Raw genomic sequence first — 19,892 nt, forward strand, 5'->3', positions numbered from 1 at the left:
TGGCAAGACAATGGGGTACTCTGCATGAGTCAATGGAAACGAGACTGTCATCCATACTTTCGAAAGGATTACCCTATTCTATTAGGGTATTTACAATGTTTTTAGGGTTTGTCTGAAACCTCTTCTGAAATACCACGTTCATTTCGTGATCTTCTGCAGTCCGCTGTTCCTACACATTTCGGAATTTCAGTTCGTTCGGAAAACGGATATTTTTGTGCTTTTGCATCACAGTTTATTTAAATCGCAGTATGATCATTCTCTATCTCATCCATTATAATAACCCGGACCGGGTACGGGTGCTCCGGAGAGCGTTTTTGCAGATATAAACATAAGCCAGGTCAGATCTTTTCACGGTCAGACAAGTCAGATTTTTCTCGGACACGAAACCTGGCTTCACCGTTGGAACACTAATTTTGAAGAAACTAATTTTAAATTAATTTATTCCAATACATACATAAAAACCGGTAGTTAGTAGTGTAATGTTATTATTAGATGTTTTTAGGAATTAATAATAGGTTTCGAAGTCTCAAGTTGGTTTCAAAGGCATTTTGAGAAAGTTTCTGCCAAAATACGTGTTCCAGGGTAATTGGACCGCTGATGGCAGATCAAATGGGAGGAGCTGTTTGTACGCGCCGATATAAATATATATATATATATATATATATATATATATATATATATATATATATATATATATATATATATATATATATATATATATATATATATATATATATATATATATATATATATATATATATATATATATATATATATATATATATATATATATATATATATATATATATATATATATATATATATATATATATATATATATATATATATACTACGAAAAATTTACGAAAAAGAAAGTTTTTTTAGAGAAAAGTAAAGGCCATATTAAACTTAAGATCAGTAGAAATAAAATTTTCTGAAAGTTCCCTAAGAATTTTGCGAAAAACACTTCTTAACAGACGGTTGGTATTTTCTTGGATAGGGCTATTATGGCAACTTTTACCACAGCAACCAATAATTAGAACCCAAGTCCTGAAATTGGTCTCAATCAGGAACCCTTATCGCTATCTAAATTCACAAAGTGCAAAAATCTTCAAACAGAGGTGTTTATTGTTTAAAGTTCAGGAAAGGTCTGCCCATTTCATACGAAAACATTGATTGAAAACGAAATTAGTCTTATCTAGAAAATAAATATCGTAGAAAATAAACATCACGACGTGAAAAAAAATTATAAACCATCCAGTGGCAGATCCACAGGGGGGGCGAGGGGTGCCCCCCTATAGTAGTCTAAAGTAGCGTAATTTACCTAATTAACGCAAGTTTGCATTAATTAAACTCGCTCCTAACGTAAGTTTGTCGGATCAACCTATTTTGCGCCCCCCCTAAAAAATCCTGGATCCGCCCCTTAAACCATCACACCTACTCCACCCGTTTTTAGAAGAATAAAAAATTCCTTATTTTCACAAATTTAATAAACCCCCCCCCCCCCCCCGCCCCCTTTTTTATAAAATCCTACATAGGCCGATCAGTTGAGTCCACTGTATGTAAATAATAGATTAAGTCATAATTTGTATATAAATTAATTCATACCTGTGAGATGGGACACTTGCAAACCACTTGGCTGGCTCACCAAGTTTTTTTCTGCTTTCGCAATTACGAATAATGCACTTGGTAACCATTTCTCAGTAATTGATGAAAATAGACTAATCCGCTAATGCAGAAATAAGTGGGAGGAGCTTTTTGTTCGCACCGAGAACGAAGACCAGAAATGATCTGCGATAAGCTTACTGTCTATAAACTGTGTTTTGCAGTGAGGCTGGTACACTTGCACTTTGGGTGCTTTATGAGACAATATAGCAGCAATGAAGTCGAGCAATCGCTCGACTTCATACCAATCACCATTGGGTTCTCTATATTCCATACTATATTTTCATTTTTTCCAGAGTTTCTCGAAACGCTCCATCAGTTTTGCACTTTTTGCACACTTTTGAGAGCGCAAATACGCACTTGGACAGACAAACTCCGGCTGCTTCTTGTAATAGTCGAACTTCCAGTACTCTAAACTAAGTTTTTGCCAGTTTTCGCATTCCATTGCATAGGCGCTTTCATTTTGCGCTTTACGCACTTTTTTGCACGTTTCAGAGCAATTCGTTACTTTCATGTAGCTACCAATGGATTTTCCGTATATTAAAACGTATTGTCAGACGTTTTGATGCGTCTGTAGAGACACTGGTAAACTTACGCTTTTTTGGCGCTTCGAGTACTTGTAAAGGTGCTTTCGAGCGTCCGCTCGACGTGCTTCCCTTCACCACTGAATTACCCATGCTTTAATCTATGTCTCCACCAATTTTGGTGCTTTTTCCAGAAGTAAACGATTTTGGTGATATTTTCCGTGTAACAGCCCCACTATATAGGCTAAGTTGCCTAAAACGCGAAAAAATAATTTAGTTCGTTCCAAGTTTCAAATTTGCCCTTTACTTCCGTCAGAAAAACTTTTTTTTATTTCAAACTATTTATTTTTAAGTTTTTAAAATATACGTAATAAACTTTACAACACGACCTTCGTCTTGGTTAGGCAATGAAACAAGACAATTTAACATGGGTTTTGTTAAAATAATGTTAAATACTAAATATTTGTAATTTTGTTAAAATAATAAACTTTTACTGTCAAATGTGATGAAGAAAGGTAGGGGGGGGGGGGGGTTAAACGAATAAAAAAGTATTGTTTCTCGCGACAGGGACAGGGACGTAAATGTGAATATTAGGATTTTAAATAGTATTAAAAGGCTTCCTCTGATGTTCTTGACAAGGGTTCAGTTGCACAAGGGTTCATTTGCATCAGGGCTCAGTCACAAACTGTGGCAGATCCTGGGGGTACACCCCCCCCCCTTACGTAGTCTAAAGTAGTATAATTTTACTTAGTTAACTCAAGTTTGCGTTAATTGAACTTGCTCCTAACGCAAGTTTATCGGATCAACCTATTTTGCCCCCTCCCCCTAAATTTTTTTATTGGATAAACCTATTTTGCGCCCCCCCTAAAAAAATCCCGGATCCACCCCGGGTTACAAGAGGTTCGTTTGCATTTGAGGTCGGATGCACGAGGGTTTAGTAGCAAGGGGATTAGTTACATGAGGGTTTTGTTGCAAGGGACTCACAGGACGCACTTTTATTGGGATTTTTTATGTTTTATATGTATGTTTAGACTTTTGTTTGATGAAGGGGACATAAGTGTACACAAATACGACTGGTCATGAAAGCTAGAAGGTGAAAATAGGGTAAGGAAGTTTTTAGGCTCCAGTTAGTTAAAAGTTTCCTTTAGTAATAATCTTAAATACGATTTCATTAATTCATAAACTCGACCTCGGCCCCATTTCCAAGATCTCAAGCAGAAAAAAGTAAATAATCGTCTCTAAAAGAGGAAAAGTAAATTTCAATCTTTTGAATACTAAATCAGTTAATTTTTTAAAGTTACTTTACCTGTTCCACTTGCATACTTTTTCTATTTCTTATTTTATCAGCATTCCAGCTAATGAATTCCCCAGCCTCTAGAAATTAACGGAGCAAATCTGACTTTGAAAAAGCTGTAATAATTGCCGCAGTAGAAATTATATCTTCTTCTGCTTCATAGAATGTTCATTAAAGGCAGCGGAAAACAAGTAATTTGGTAAAAGAAGGGACTACTTAAGGTTATATCTTTGGTGGTTAATAGACAAAAAAAGAAAAAAATGAAGCAAGAACAAATCTAATGATAAAGAAGTAGCATTTTAGAAAGCAATGACAAGGTCTAATAATACGCCACTCAAAATTCGGGATGAACAAATGTGCCTCTATTAATTAATTATTCCATTTATACTACAAATAACAGCTGATGAGAAGAGCATATTTTTCAAGAGTAATTCTTTTTATTTTAAGTTGCCAAATATGAAGAATATTCAAGAGCCTAAAAGTGTGCTGTCTAAGTCTAAGTTGTACTGAATTGATGTAAGGACAAACTGAGAACTAACTCTGTGAAAAAACGGCCTAATCTGGTGCAAAGTTACCAGGTGAAGTTTGGTGAAGTTATCCTGGCTCAATTCTGAGCTATTAAACAAATTAAATCCCGGCTCAATCATGAGCCATTTAATGAGCTATATCCTAGCCCAATAATGAGTCATTAAACAGGCTACATTCTGGCTCAATCTCTAGCCATTAAACGAGTTAAATCCTGGCTCAATCCTGAGCCATTAAACGAACCAAATCACGTCTTAATCCTGAAACAATAAACGAGTTAAATGATGGCTCAAAAATGAATCATTAAACAAGTTAAATTCTGGCTCAATCTCGAGCCATTAAACGAGTTAAATCCTGGCTCAATCATGAGTCATCAAACAAAGTTATATTCTGGATCAATCTACAGTCATTAGACTGGCTAAATCTGGCTCAATTTTGCGCCATTAACCGAGTTAAATCCGGGCTCAATCTCGAGTCATTAAAAGAGTTAAATCCTGGCTCAAAACAAACTAATTCCCAAACCGAAGGAAAAGATTTACTCCAAATCTAATGAATTTCAGTGATCCAGTACAAAAACGAGCCAAGTCCTGATTCGGCACATAAGCAAACGAAGTCTATAATCGGTGCCAAAATGAGCCATACTCTTTACCCCACCCTTCCTCTTTACGCTTAAATTTGACTTGTTCCTCCCTGCTTTAAATACCAAACGCTCTAATACAACGTCAATGTGAATGGGATAACGAGTATTTACCCAGAGTTCCGGCGTAATGCCCCAAGGAAATCCCACCGAGAAAAAATTCTCCCCAGAAAATTCCCCCTCGCGCAAAATCCTCCTGCGAATTTCCTCTGGAAAATCTTCCCCCTGCTGCAGATCGTTTCCTCTTAGGAAATTCTCCCCACAGGCAAAATAAGACACCAAAAAATAAATTAAGACAAATAAAAAGAATGAAGAAAAGCAGGGATTCTGGAAATTCTACTAATATTCAAAAATGCATGTAGAATATATGGGTGTAGAATCAAACAGCTCGTGGTAACGAACAGTAAGCGAGAAGCAACTCGTTTGAAAAATCAAAACCCCAAAAAAGAACTTTAATGACAATTAACGCAACAATTACATTTTATTTTTATTCTGATTCGAAGTATATAAAGTTTTTTAGTTTAACGTTAGACATGAAATGCCAAGAGCCTGCAAAAATTTGCCTGGTTTCCGAAAAATGAGACACCACCGCCATAAATGCAAGTGATCAGAATGAATATAATTTCTTAAACCATGTTGGCCTGACTTAAAATAAAGAAAGAAAAACGAGCAAACATGGGGGCTTTAAAGGTCAAATGAAAATACTGACAAAACAAAACAAAGCGAATATTTCGAGGGGACAAATGCCTCTCTTCTTCAGCGCGAAACGAAAAAATATATTCAATGAGTGCCGAAAAAAAACCCAACAAAATAAAATGCGGAAAAGTCCCAGAAATAAACCTTGTATCACTTTCCCAATCACATAATCAGACACGTCAACAACCCCTTAGGTCTCAAAGAGTGTCTGCAAGCAATGCAATTATTAAAATCAGAAATCAGATGACAGTTCTCCAACTCATTCAATTGCTGGTTCGTTTTGTTTTTAGTGAATGAATTTTTTTTTTCTCAGTTATTCGCTAGTATCCGTCAATGGTGGTTAAAATTTTTGGTAACTTGCAAATCGCGGATATTGGTGAATGACTCCCTTTTGTGGTTCTTAGGTATTTGGTTTTATTTCTTATAATTTTTGGATTACTGAATTTTATTCATCTTTTAATTTGTTGGTTTGTTCATTGGTTTTTTGTTGTTTTGTTGCTTTTTTTTTCTATTGATTTTCAGTGTTTTATTTTGTTGGCTTTTTCTTCGGCGCTCTCATTGAATATATTTTTTCGTTTCGCGCTGAAGACAAGTGGCGTTTGGCCCCTCGAAATATTTGCTTTGTTGTATGTTGTCACGTATTTTCATTCGACCTAATAAAAATCACAACATTAGGTTCAGCATCTAACACAACCTCATTGTGGTTTCAAGCTCGTATTTACGAAAATGTGAAATTTTGAATTTTTTTGTTTTCCAGAAGAAAAATTACGGATGCTTGTTTCTCTCGGTTTTTTTCATGAAGTAGTTCGAATAGTAGGATTATCCAAATTAGTCGGTAAAAATAGCCAGCCAGTCGGTAAAATCCATGGCTTCCCCCCGCCCTCCAAGATTTTGGCTAGTGACGTCTTTGGTTGGCACTAGACGTTATTCCATGGAAAGTAATTTCTCGTACCTGTGACTGTAGAACTCTTCCAGAATCGCAACTAATATTGTATTCTCTTATACTGCTATTATAAATCAAAGATTTTAATTTATAATCTCTCCAAGATTTTGGCTAGCGCACCTTTGATTTGCACTAGGCGTTATTCCGTGGAAAGTAATTTCTCGTACCTGTGGCTGTAGAACTCTTCTAGAATCACAACTAATATTGTATTCCCTTATACTGCTATTATAAATCAACCCTCGAAAATACAGAAAAAAATTAAAATAAATCAAAATATAAAAATAAATACTATAGGATATTCTACACCAAACATTATGTCTATACTTTGGAATATAGGTAGAATATTCCGAAATTCCTTCTTATTATCATTGTTTTTATTCTTCATAATTTCTTTGGAGGGGCTCTTTTTTACAAGTGAGGGAATTTTCCGCGGGGAGAATTTTCCTCGGATTATTTTTCAGGGAGGAATGCGCCTAGCAATATTTGTCCCAATGCCTCGCGTCTGGAGGCAATCGGTAAATAAAATACAAGCAACAGCAAACTACATTTGTTGCAATCAAACATGTTTTAACAACTGTAACTAACTTTTTTAACAACCTGGTAACGAACTTTAAGAAAGGAGCGACCCGGCTCAATAGTAACCGAAACTATGAAAAACGGTGTTTTGATACCAACAGATACATCAAAAGAATTGGATATTACGCTGATTTTAAATAAATAAGTTTCATCAAATTTAGTCTTACCCATCAAAAGTTACGAGCTTGATAAAATTTGCCTTATTTTCGAAAAAAGGGGAAAAGCCACCTAAAAGTTATAGAATATTAACAAAACCACAAAGTTGTGTGGGACGATCTTTCCATGGAGTAATTTTTCATGGGGGAAGAGAATTTTTGATGAAACGGGCGCCAGATTTCCCAGATTTATTTAAAAAACGATTAGAAATTAAATAAAAAACAAGTTTTTGCAACTGAAACTAAGGAGCAACATTAAAACTTAAAACATAACAGAAATTATTACGTATATGAGGGTTCCCCCCTCGGCAATACCTCGCTCTTTACACGTAAGTATTTTTAGTATTTTCAAAATAGCTATTTATGCTAATTAAACGGCCTTTGTTATTCAGGGGTCATGCTTAAAGAATTGTAGCAAAACTCGAATTTTATATGTAATAATTTCTATTCATTTTAAGTTATAATATTACTCCTTACTTTCAGTTGCAAAAACTTGTTTTTTTATTTTTTATTTAATTCAATAAACCACAATAACACCTTATTACATAGAGCAAGGATTTAGGATACAGGCGGAAGGGAATTTAAAATAGGCTACAGGATGATACGGAATAGCTTCAAGTATGAATTTTGCTTTTTGTTTGATTAAAACCTACAACGAGCATTTATAAATATTTAATCATGCCAACCCCAACTCCAATAGACATTACTGTGAACGTATAATGTAGCCAAAAACGAACAGAAATCAAAATAATAAAAAAGCTGAACTTAACACGAAACGAACTCACCCCAACTAAAAGTATATCCGCCCCGCCCCCCAACCCCCTAAAAAAATTAGTAGCCTTAATGCTCTACTGAAAACGTTGTATATTTCAAGCAGTATGTTTTTTGTTTAATAATAACACTACTACTAACAGCTCACCGCAGCACCAAGCCGCCTGAGGCCAACACGGTTTCGCACGCCCATCCTCCATCCTAATCTATTCAAAGCCTCCCTTTTTACAACCGCTCACGAAGTTCCCATTTCCTTTAAATTATTCTTTATGACGTCCTCTCACCCCAGACGAGGACTGCCTGCTTTCCGTTTGGCCCTAGACGGTTGGCCGAAAAGAACAATCTACGGCAATCTGTCATCCTTTATCCGCACAACATGCCCTAGAGAGACATGCCTCAACCTTTCTTTCATTATAGCCCTAGAGAGCGGTATTGAACCACAGTTTTCGTATAGTCTATTGTTGTAAATACGGTCAGTAAGCTGGGTACCCAAAACAATCCTTAAGCAATTTTTCTGGAAAACATCTAGCAAATCTTCATTCGCTTTTCGGAGCGCCCATGCTTCAGAGCCATATTTGACCACTGTCATCACTGTAGCTTCTAATATTCTAATCTTGGTTAGGAGACTTATCTTCCTATTCTTCCAAAACTTTTTAAACTGTGAAAAAATATCCTGAGCCTTGGCTATTCTATTTTTAACATCTTCACTGCTCCCACCATCTTTACTAATTATACTACCAAGGTAAGTGTTTTTTGTTTACCTGTAGATTAAAAGAGAAAAAAATAATCAAGTTTATCTATATTCTTAGGATAAATAAATTCATGGCCTATAAATTAGTTTCTAAACAGTTCGTGGTAACGAACATTAAGTAAAGAGCGACCCGGCTCAATAGTAACCGAAACTCTAAAAAACGGAATTTATATTGATACCAATAGATACATCAAAATAATTGAGTTTTTATGTTGATTTAAAAGTTTTATCAAGTTTAGTCTTGCCCATCAAAGTTACGAGCCTGAGAACACTGCCTTATTTTAAAAAAAGGGGAAACACCCCCTAAAGGGCGTAGAATTTTAATGAAAATCACACGATCAGATTCTAAGTATCAAGGAACCCTACTGTAGAAGTTTCAAGCTCCTATCTAAAAAAAAGAAGCCAGAAGAAATATCACGGATGCGTGTTTATTTGTTTTTTGTTTTTTTGTTTTTTATTTGTTTTTTTTCCCAGGGATGATCGTATCGACTTAATGGTCCTAAAATGTCACGAGGGGGCTCATTCAAAAGAGAATTAAAAATTCTAGTGGTCATTTTAAGTGTCCATTGTTTACATTTAATATTGGTTATAGGGAAGTATACAGACATTTTCGGAGGGGATTTTTCGGGTGGTTGAGGGGCCGGGGGTAAAGGGTTACGTGGGAGGATCTTTCCATAGAGGAATTTTCCATTGGGAAAGGAATATTGCTATGAAGGGGCGCCAGATTTCCCAGCATTATTCAAAAAACGACCAGAAATTTTATTTGAAAAAACTAGTTTTTTAAACTGAAAGTAAGCAGCAACACTAAAAAATAAAACGAACAGAAATTATTACGTATATTAGGAGGTTCACCTTCTAATCAATACCTCGCTTTTTACGCTAAAGTTCTTTTAGTACTTTCAAAGGAGCTATTTATTTTAATTAAACGGACTTTGTGGTTCAGTGGTCATTCTTAAAGAATTGGAACAAAATTCGAGCTTTAGCGTAGAGAACAAGATATTGACTAGGGGGCGATCCCCCTTAAATACGTAACAATTTCTGTTCGTTTTAAGTTTTAGTGTTGCTCCGTACTTTCATTTGAAAAAGTCTGTTTAGTTATTTAGTAACATTTTAAAACGACACTTTTTTGTCATTGTTAATCCTTTTGATTGTAATTCATATAAACAACAGAAAACTATTGCTCGAATAAGAATTTTAAAATGTCAACTTGCAATGTTTGGACAAGTCTATTCTAAGTTGTTCCTGAAATGAAATTCTCAACAAAGAATCAATAAATGATATGACAACTATTTTCAATACATTTGAAGAAAATGGAAAATAAAAATAGATTTAAAAGAAGTTTTAATTGATAACTGAAGTTATAAAAATAATTTTGTAAATATACATTATAAATAATATATATTTTATAAATATACAAATGAATACATTATAAATAATATTATAATAAATTAAAAGAAATTAATTTACAAGTAAGAAAAAGAAAATGGATTTGACATAAAATTTATTCTATAGTTGTTTCTTGAAACTAGGTTGTTGTTCCAAAAAAACTGATATATAAAATAAAAAAAAGCAGATAAAAACATATAAAAGATAATATAAAATAAACGTATATATAAAAGTTGCTGCAGCATTACGTTAAGTGTTACAATGAAGAAAGGACAATTCTTCAAAATATATTTGCTGGGAGTAAAGAGCAATAGACACTATACCCTCCAGGTATTTAAAGGGTCAGCTTGCAGACATATATTCGCAGCTGCTACTATTAAATTTAAATTTGAAATGATTGTTCATCTGAATCTTTGTTGTTTTTAGTCGAGAATTTAAAAAAAAACACCGTTTTTTTAACCGAAAGCAAGGAGCAACATTAAAACTTAAAAGGAACAGAAATTATTCTGCATATAATGGGGAGTTGTCCCTTCCTCAACCCTCACTCTTTACGCTAAAGTCTTGATTTCCTTTAAAATACTCCTGATTTAAAATCAACAGGCCTTGTGTTTGAACAGTCTTTCTTAAAGAACTGTAACAAAAACTCAAACTTAAGCGTAAAAAGTAAAGGTTGAGGAAGGGACAGCCACCCTCATATACGGAATAATTTCTGTAATTTTAAGTTTTAATGTTGCTCTTTATTGTCAGAAGAAAAGACTTGTTAATTATTTTTATTTAATTTTTGACCATTTTTCAAATCCTACCAGACACTCTCCTTCCCTCTCCTCGCGTTAAATTTCATTCCCCCGAAGACTTTCCTCTCAACGGAAGCCAGTTCTTTTGATGTATCTATTGATATCACAATTATTTTTTAAGTTTCGGTTATTATTGAGCCGATTTGCTGCTTCCTTACAGTTCGTTACCAAGAACTTCTTTTGTTTATGAAATTCACAGGCATTATAGTTGCTAGACATGTGGTTTTGCGTATTTTTATAAGATTTGAGTTCAGCTTCTAATGACCTTTAGTCGATACTAAATCGATCAAAGCGTTGGCCACGACACTTAAATAGTTACTTAACAGTTTAAATAGTTTATATTAACTTTAGATAGTAATTAATAGTTTATTTTTAATAGTAAATAGTAACTTAAATACTTTAGTTTCATTTTAATACAAAAAAAAACATACCCCAAAAAAAAGAATTTACGAACTACTTAAAAATGTACCTATTTAGCTGAAGAAATTTTCATCAAAAAAGTTCCACTTTATACCCGTACGGTAACAGTTAAAACATATACAAAAAAAACATACCCAAAAAAAAGAGTTACAAAATACTTCAAAAGCAACATATTTCGCTGAAGACATTTTCCTCAAAAAAGTCCCACTTGATACCCGGACAGGCACAGCGTAAACATATACAAAAAAAACATACCCAAAAAACAGAATTTACGAACTACTTCAAAAGGAACTTATTTCGCTGAAGACATTTTCCTCAAAAAAGTCCCACTTGATACCCGGACAGGCACAGCGTAAACATATACAAAAAAAACATACCCAAAAAACAGAATTTACGAACTACTTCAAAAGGAACTTATTTCGTTGAAGACATTTTCCTCAAAAAAGTCCCACTTGATACCTGGACGGGCGCAGCGTAAACATATACAAAAAAAACATATCCAAAAAACAGAATTTACAAACTACTTCAAAAGGAACTTATTTCGTTGAAGACATTTTCCTCAAAAAAGTCCCACTTGATACCCGGACAGGCACAGCGTAAACATATACAAAAAAACATACCCAATAAACAAAATTTACGAAGTACTTCAAAAGGTACTTATTTCGTTGAAGACATTTTCCTCAAAAAAGTCCCACTTGATACCCGGACAGGCACAGTGTAAAAATATAAAAAAAAAAAAATACCCAAAAGACAGAGTTACGAAATACTTCAAAAGTAACCTATTACGCTGAAGACATTTTCCTCAGAAAAGTTCCACTTGATACCTGGACGGGCACAGCGTAAACATATACAAAAAAAACATACCCAAAAAACAGAATTTACGAACTACTTCAAAAGGTACCTATTTCGTTGAAGACATTTTCCTAAAAAAAGTTCCACTTTATACCCGGACAGGCACAGTGTAAACATATAAAAAAAAAAAAATACCCCAAAAAACAGAATTTACGAAATAATTCAAAAGGAACCTATTACGCTGAAGAAATTTTCCTCAAAAAAGTCCCACTTGATACCCGGACAGGCACAGCGTAAACATTAGCTCTGACTTTCCACTAAACTTTGTCGACTTTGTTACTGGGGTAGATAAATGAAAAGATTCCTTTTCAAAACACTACTAAATTGCTACTTTTTTGTTTATGTCTCCTAATGCCGGCAGAGACCCGATACCACACATCATCAGGCAGGTGGCCCCTGCTCATCCAAACCATGTAACAACAATGAAGCCAACAATTAGTGATAATTTAGCCATTCATGGGCCACTATTTAGTTTTAAAAAAATAAAGAGACACTGATGATATCATCTGTCAAGTGGATAACAGTAATGCGTCTAAGGCAGTTGCCCTCAAATCCATAGTTTTCTTTTCCTTTTTTAATTTAAAGTCTACACTTACGGTTCATGGGCAAAACTAAAGTCGGGTATTGGGTATCCAAGTAGGGCCTCTTTGGACCGGAAGTTGGGAGAGCAGCTTGCTACTTCAGCTAACCAAGAAATTTAACGTTTCCAAATCAGCTAAGCCGATTTCTAATTTCGGTGCGTAGAAAAATCAATAATGTAATGTAGATGGCATAATTTTACCTGGTCAAGAATAAAGAAAAAGGCAGGATCTTTACTTACTTGTTTCTCGGCTCAGGAAAACAACATCTAAACTTACTTTAAGAAAAAAATTCTATCTAATCAGTACAAGGTTGGTTCGAAAAGTAGTATCTCTTCCGAGTTCTTAATGAAGTCGATAATAAAACATGGTATCATATAATTTTAGGGAAGTATAGACACTAGCAAAAATTGATAAAATATTTCTATCTGATATAATCTTAATTCCATTCTCTGATATCATGTTTTTAGACAAGTATTAAGTGATGAATCTGATGAAAAAGCAGTCAAAAATGCCATCCTGATTTTTGGACGCTGAATTTCAAAAGTTATTTTTTGAACTTAAAATTAAGATTCGTCAACCATATTTTTATTTTTCTTTAGCTGTGATGAATCTGATGAAAAATCAGTCAAAAATGCTATCTTGGTTTTGTACACTGAATTTCAAAAGTGATTTTTTTAACTTAAACGTTAAGATTCGTCAACCATATTTTTTTTCTTCAGCTGTGATGAATCTGATGAAAAAGCAGTCAAAAATGCTATCTTGGTTTTGTACACTGAATTTCAAAAGTGATTTTTTTAACTTAAACGTTAAGATTCGTCAACCGTATTTTTTTTTCTTTAGCTGTGGTGAATCAGATGAAAAAGCAGTCAAAAAACCATCCTGGTTTTTGGACAATGAATTTCAAAAGTGATTTTTTGAACTTAAACGTTAAGATTCGTCACTCATATTTTTATTTTTCTTTAGCTGTGGTGAATCAGATGAAAAAGCAGTCAAAATACCATCCTGGTTTTTGGACAATGAATTTCAAAAGTGATTTTTTGAACTTAAACGTTAAGATTCGTCACTCATATTTTTATTTTTCTTTAGCTAAAACATATTTTGTTGCTAGATCCGTGGTTCCCAACCGATTTTGAGCCATGCCCCATCTATGCATTACTAAAATCCTGATGCCCCCCTTATGATATTTAAATTTTCTTATTCAGAATTCTACATGCATTTACCCGAAGGAAGCTTAAAAGGCCCTTAACTTGGTATCTAATGAAAAGTATGGTCTGAATACAACTTGGTATCTTTCTTTGGTTCGTCCTCTAGACATATTTTATACTAACAGAAAAAACATTGTCAGGATAAACGACTTTTTATACAAGGTACAAAGTCATTGCAATAGTATCCTATATCTTTTTTCCTCTTTAAATAAATTTGAATGTGACGTCTTTCGTATGAAACATGCTTGTTTTTTACATTAAGGCTCTAAAATATAGTCAGCGGAAGGATGCATTGTCCTGTTCATGACCCACCAAAATATTGCCATGGCCCATAGGTGGGTCCTGTAAACCATGTTAGGAATCACAGTGATAGATTGTTCTATCACTCACATTGTTCTAAGGTATAAAGTCATTGCAATAGTATCCTATATCTTTTTTGATCTTTAAATAAATTTGAATGTGACGTCTTTCGTATGAAACATGCTTGTTTTTTACATTAAGGCTCTAAAATATAGTCAGCGGAAGGATGCATTGTCCTGTTCATGACCCACCAAAATATTGCCATGGCCCATAGGTGGGTCCTGTAAACCATGTTAGGAATCACAGTGATAGATTGTTCCTTTATTTTAGTTCCATTAGTGCCAAACAGTAGGTAGACTTAAAAGGGTTAGGAATCTCATTTTTAAAACGCTGGGTTCAGGTCACGCTAATAACGTTTACTTTAAGGATTGTGGGAACGTTCATTTTAGAACGTTAAATCGATATTTTGGTAACCATTCCATTGTTTTCACTGTTCCTACCTAACCCAAGTTATCAAGCAATAAACTATTGCCCGTGCCACATCATAGTCACAACTATCAATAAAGAAAGCCAACTATCATGAATGATATGGTAATTTTCTTGATTTTGGCGTCACACTTGTATTTAAAAAAGCAAAAAATTTAAATTGCAAGAAATTAGTTTAAAGAGTTTGCACCAACAGCAATTTTGTGTCCAACTGTTCTCTACTAATACTAAGTCTTCTTAACTTTTGTTAGATTCATCTCCCAAATAGAAAAACCACTGTTCTAAGTTTTTATCTTTTCAAGTTCTAAAAAGTGTGCCTTAGGCGTTGACTCTGATTGGTCAGTCAAGAAATTTATGTTTGAAAGTTGAACAATGTTCAACCCAAGAAATTATGAACGGCGAACATAATTGGCGCTGTAGTCGTGTGTAATTTTGATTGTATCGACAAGTGTGACTATTATGTGGTACGGGCATAACGATTTTATTATATATCAGGAGATACTATCGTGCCATCTATTTTAAACATATCTACAAACTATACATTTTTTTACTTTACATATTTACTTTCTATTTATTTTACGTTATTATGGATTTGGTTTATATATTTTTTCGTTTTAAAACTTAAAACGAACAGAAATTATTCCGTATATGAAAGGGGCTGTCCCCTCCTCAACGCCTCGCTCTTTACGCTAAAGTTTTTTATTGTTTTAAAAAATAAAGTATTTTCTTCTGGCAAAAAATACAAAGTTGCAGATTTTTGCAGATATGAGCTTGAAACCTATGTTATAGGGTTTTCTGATACGCTGAATCTGACGGTGTGATTTTCATTAAAAATTTTTCACTTTTAGGGGATGTTTCCCCCTCTTTAAAAAATCAGGTGAGTTTTCTGAGGCTCGTAGCCTTTGATGAGTAATAATAAACTTAATAAAATTCATATATTTAGAATCAGCATTATAAGCCCATTCTTTTGATACATTTATTGACATCAAAGTTCCGTTTTTAAAAGTTTCGATAACTATTGAGCCGTATCGCTTGTTTTTTTTTTTTAATGTTTTCTTTTTATTACGTATATGTTATTACGTATATGATGGGGTTCTCCCCTTAGTCAATACCACGCTCTTTACGTTAAAAGTTAAAAAAAAATTTAATTCACAAACCCCTGAATCACAAAGGCCGTTTAATTAGAATAGATAGCTCTTTGGAAAGCACTAAAAAAAACTGTAGCGTAAAGAGCGAAGTATTGACTTGGGGGAGACCCCCCTCATATACGTAATAATTTCTGTTCATTTTAAGTTCTAATGTTGCTTCTTACTTTCAGTTGAAAGTACTTGTTTTTTTTAATTTAATTTCTGATCGTTTTTTAAATAATGCTTGGAAATCAGGCGCCCCCTTCATAGAAATGTCCCTTACCCCAAAGAAACATCCTCCACGGAACGATTCTCCCGAGTAACCCCCTCCTCCAGCCCCCCCCCCCACCACCAGAAAAAAATTCTTCCTGAAAAAGTCTGTATAAATACCAAAAACCAAAAAAAAATGTAAGCAATTGGCAAAGTTCATAACTTGCAGCCCTTCCCCTGGGAACTGTGGGGGATTAAGTCATCTTAAAAGACATATTTATTAGATTTTCGACTATGCTAAACTCAATGGCTATCTAAAAATTTTAATTGGGTGACTTTGAGAAAAAAATGAGCGTGGGAGGGGGCCTGGTTGCCCTCCATTTTTTGGTCAATTAAAAAGGGCACTAGAACTTTTAATTTACGTTAAAATGAGCCCTCTTACGATATTCTAGGACTGCTAGATCAATATGATTACCCGTGGGAAAAAACAAACAAACAAATAAACACGCACCCGTGATCGTTCTTCTGGTAAAAAATGCAAAATTCCACATTTTTGTAGATAGGAGCTTGAAACCTCTGCAGTAGGGTTATCTGATACGCCGAATATGATGGTGTGAATTTCATTAAGGTTCTATAATTCTTAAGGGGTCTTACCCTCTTTTTTCAAAAATCAGCAAAATTTTCTCAGGCGCGTAATTTTTGATGAGTAATATTAAACTCGATGAAACTTACATATTTGAAATCAGAATTAAAATCTGATTCTTTTGATGTATCTATTGGTACCAAAGTTCCGTTTTTTAGAGTTTCGGTTACCATTGAGCCGGGTCGCTCCTTACTTACAGTTCGTTACCACGAACTGTTTGATACCTTTTAATAAATGAAAACAAATTTAATTCACAACAAATTTATAGTAACAAAGGGAAGAATATACGCACTTTAATAATGTATTGTATATGCAAATATATAAATGTAATATCTAGTAAAATGTACATTAAAAAGTTTTGCTTTTTATTTAGCTAATAATTGCAAATGACATTTCCTGTTCCTATTGCTGCTAGCAATGACGGAAGAAATCAGATTGTGAGGTTTATTTTAACCCAAAGAGGTTCTTAAAACCAGTGAACTCCAGGCTCACATCAAAAACCATAGCATCATTACGATTTTTCCAAGTATCTCTCTATATTTGACTGGTTTTTTACAGTTTTGATTTATTTGGAGCCCCACACCAAAATAAATTCCTTTACTTCTGTGTCATGATTGTTTTTTTTTTTTTTTTTTTTTTTTTTTTTTAATTTATCCCATCGTTATAAACATATTGGATCAGGGAACTAAGCAATATAGACTTTGACGGTACCATAATACCTAAAGCCCTAAGGGGTGTTTTTCCCGTACAAGCTTTATTAGCTTATATTTATATAAGCTTTATAATATATAAGTTTTATTAGTATATATAAGTATGTAAGTATATATAGTATACATAAGTATATGTAAGGATAAATATATAAGCTTTATTAGACCCTTCCATAGAGAGACTATTTCAGGGGAGGGTACTGAGAGGCATATCCACCTCGATTTGAAAAATTTATCTCCAAATTTGCAAAAACTCGTGCCAAGGAAACGGAAAACTCTAAAAATATTATAAAGAGGGTTTAAATTGTTGTTGCCAATGTGGTATCTTTTTCCATTAGGTATATAGATTATTTATTTTTTTCTAGTGCAATCAGGTATGCATGCTGGAATTTGATTTGTGGGTGGGAAAAGTTCGTCAAGTTTCGTCAATGTTCATCAAAATTCGTCAAAATCATCAAAGTTCATCAAGAAGTTCATCAATTTGATTTTTGGGTGACAAAGTTCGTCAAAACCCAGCTGCAATACCATATAAGTAAACTGTATTTGTCAATTGAAATCTTTAGGGTTATAGTTATTTGTTTTTCAGCTTTTTTTAATAAGTACTATTTTCTTTAAAATTTAAAAACAATACATTTCAAATTAAAGTAAAGGGCAACATTAAAACTCAAAACGAACATAAATTGGAATTTTTAGAGAGGGGGTTCCGCCACATCAACCCTTCAATCTTTACGATAAATTTTAATTAGTGCTTACCTAAAAGCATTTTTAAGTAAAAAATATGTTCAGCAGCATTTACTGCAAAAGCCAATACGAATATATAAACCCTGCCACTCTCGAGGTATTGTAAATAAACTTTCCATCACATGCTCTTGTATTAGAATATTCGTTCTTGAAAAATTGGTGACAAAAAAGGGGTTGTAAAGAGAGCAACCCCCTAATGCACAGCATGCTTGCTGCTCGTTTTGAGTTGTAATGTCGGTTCTTATTCTCATTTGAAAAAAAAATTTATTTTATTGACGGAACAAATAACGAGTCTTAAATCTATTCAGTTTTTAAGAAATTTAAAAGCAGTGTTTTCCAAAAATGAAGTTTTGAAAGAAAAGTAAAGTAAACTATGTAAAGTAAAGAAAACAATGGATAAACTGATGGGGCCAAAGATGACGAGGTTTATAATGAAGAATCAAATCAAACTTATAACGAACCAATATTAACACAAACAACAGTAGGGTCATCCCCCCCCCTATACCTTCTAAAAAACCTGCTAATCAGCGCATTAGCAAAAATAATGTGTTTTTTCTAATGGATGTGTTTCTCTTCGTCGTGACATTAATAATACCCATATTACAAAGCTAATCAAGGTTCACAAATACGAGCTACCGCAAATAAGAGTTGGGCAACACCCATTTCCCTCAGAAACCCTCCAATAGGATTTGGTCTCATTTTTACTTTACTGAAAACGATATGTATGTTGAACAGTGTGGTTTTTATTTGTCAAACTATCAACAACGAAATATGAAAATTGTGAAAACGATCCAGATTGCAGGAGAGAAAAACTATTGATTCTATTTCATTCAAACATGTAGAAAATTCATGCCTTAAGAAGATCTAAAATAAACATTGGTAATTTTTGAAGGAATCTCCTTTGTTTGTAATGACAAATCAATAAATGATTTAATAGTTTCTCTACATATTTGAAATGAATGCGTTCAAAAGGAAGAAAGCGTGGATAAATATTTACTCCACATCAGACTTACGAAAGTGAATCGATTGACAATAGCAAAAGCAATTAAAAAATCAATTAAAAAGACACACGTATGAACAATTACATTAGTTCCGTGAATTTACAGCAAATTTCGATTTTCAATGTTATAAGGATAAAAGAGAAACTGCTTAAGATATGGTATGTTTTCAGTAAAGCTCATATGATTCTCTGGCCTTAAGAGGGCTTGGGGGAGCGCTATACTTAATTTAATGTGTGGTCATTGTTGTATATGTTGTGTTTGCCTGCTGATTTTTCTGTGCACGTAGGAGACAGGACACGTAAAAGTCTAGAAGGGAACCTAAGGATCCTGTTTTTGTAAATACTGCCACGGCATTAAAACAAAATAGATATACCTACAATGTTCATCCATGTTGAGTTCTGGTTTTTCTGTGCACGGACGGTTCAGGAAGACATTAAGTGTATCAAGATATCCCACAAAACTTGAATCTGATTTCCAATGTTTATGGTGCTTACAGTTCTTACAGCGAAACAGCCGAGGAGGACGAAAGATGAGATCATAGTAGCGCTTGAAAGCAATGTCCAGTAGCTCGCATTTGTTTTGTAGAGTCTGTAAAAAAACACTGATTTTTATGAACAGCTCTTCAAACAGTGACTCATCAATCAACCCGTAGTACAAGCTGATTTCCAAGACAGTTACACAAAAAAAAGAAAGACCCACAAGCAGTGGCCGATTTTGATTCGAGGTGGAAATTTTGATAAAATTACGCCACATCCCGTACTTGATTTGTTTATCACCATTTAACATCATTCGAAAACACTTTAATCCCTTTGCCCCCTTAGAGACTTCTTTTTTTGTACTTTGCTCTTGAAAATTGTATAGTTTTCCTGAAGTTGCCAGTCAAACTTAGAAAAGCTTTAAGC

The 19,892-nt window shown here is 33.9% G+C and overlaps 1 protein-coding gene across 3 annotated transcripts in view; it reads right to left on the reverse strand.

The window, feature by feature from the left end:
• The window catches only part of LOC148948302 (beta-hexosaminidase subunit alpha-like), a 376,037-nt gene that overhangs the window by 291,892 nt on the left and 64,253 nt on the right, over nt 1-19,892 (reverse strand). Inside the window, exon 2 of one of the 3 annotated variants that reach the window (XM_089094283.1) lies at nt 19,368-19,578. The exons of 1 other annotated variant lie outside the window; for it this stretch is intronic. In XM_089094283.1, the coding sequence (XP_088950409.1) occupies nt 19,368-19,578 (211 nt within the window). Of the gene's footprint in view, nt 1-19,367; nt 19,579-19,892 lie in introns of those variants that run through there. One more of the 3 variants, XM_089094282.1, reaches the window with a different exon arrangement.

This window comes from Artemia sp. Qi Xiang Cuo, chromosome 9 (assembly GCF_049724085.1).
Source record: "Artemia sp. Qi Xiang Cuo chromosome 9, ASM4972408v1, whole genome shotgun sequence".
NCBI classification, from domain to species: domain Eukaryota; kingdom Metazoa; phylum Arthropoda; class Branchiopoda; order Anostraca; family Artemiidae; genus Artemia; species Artemia sp. Qi Xiang Cuo.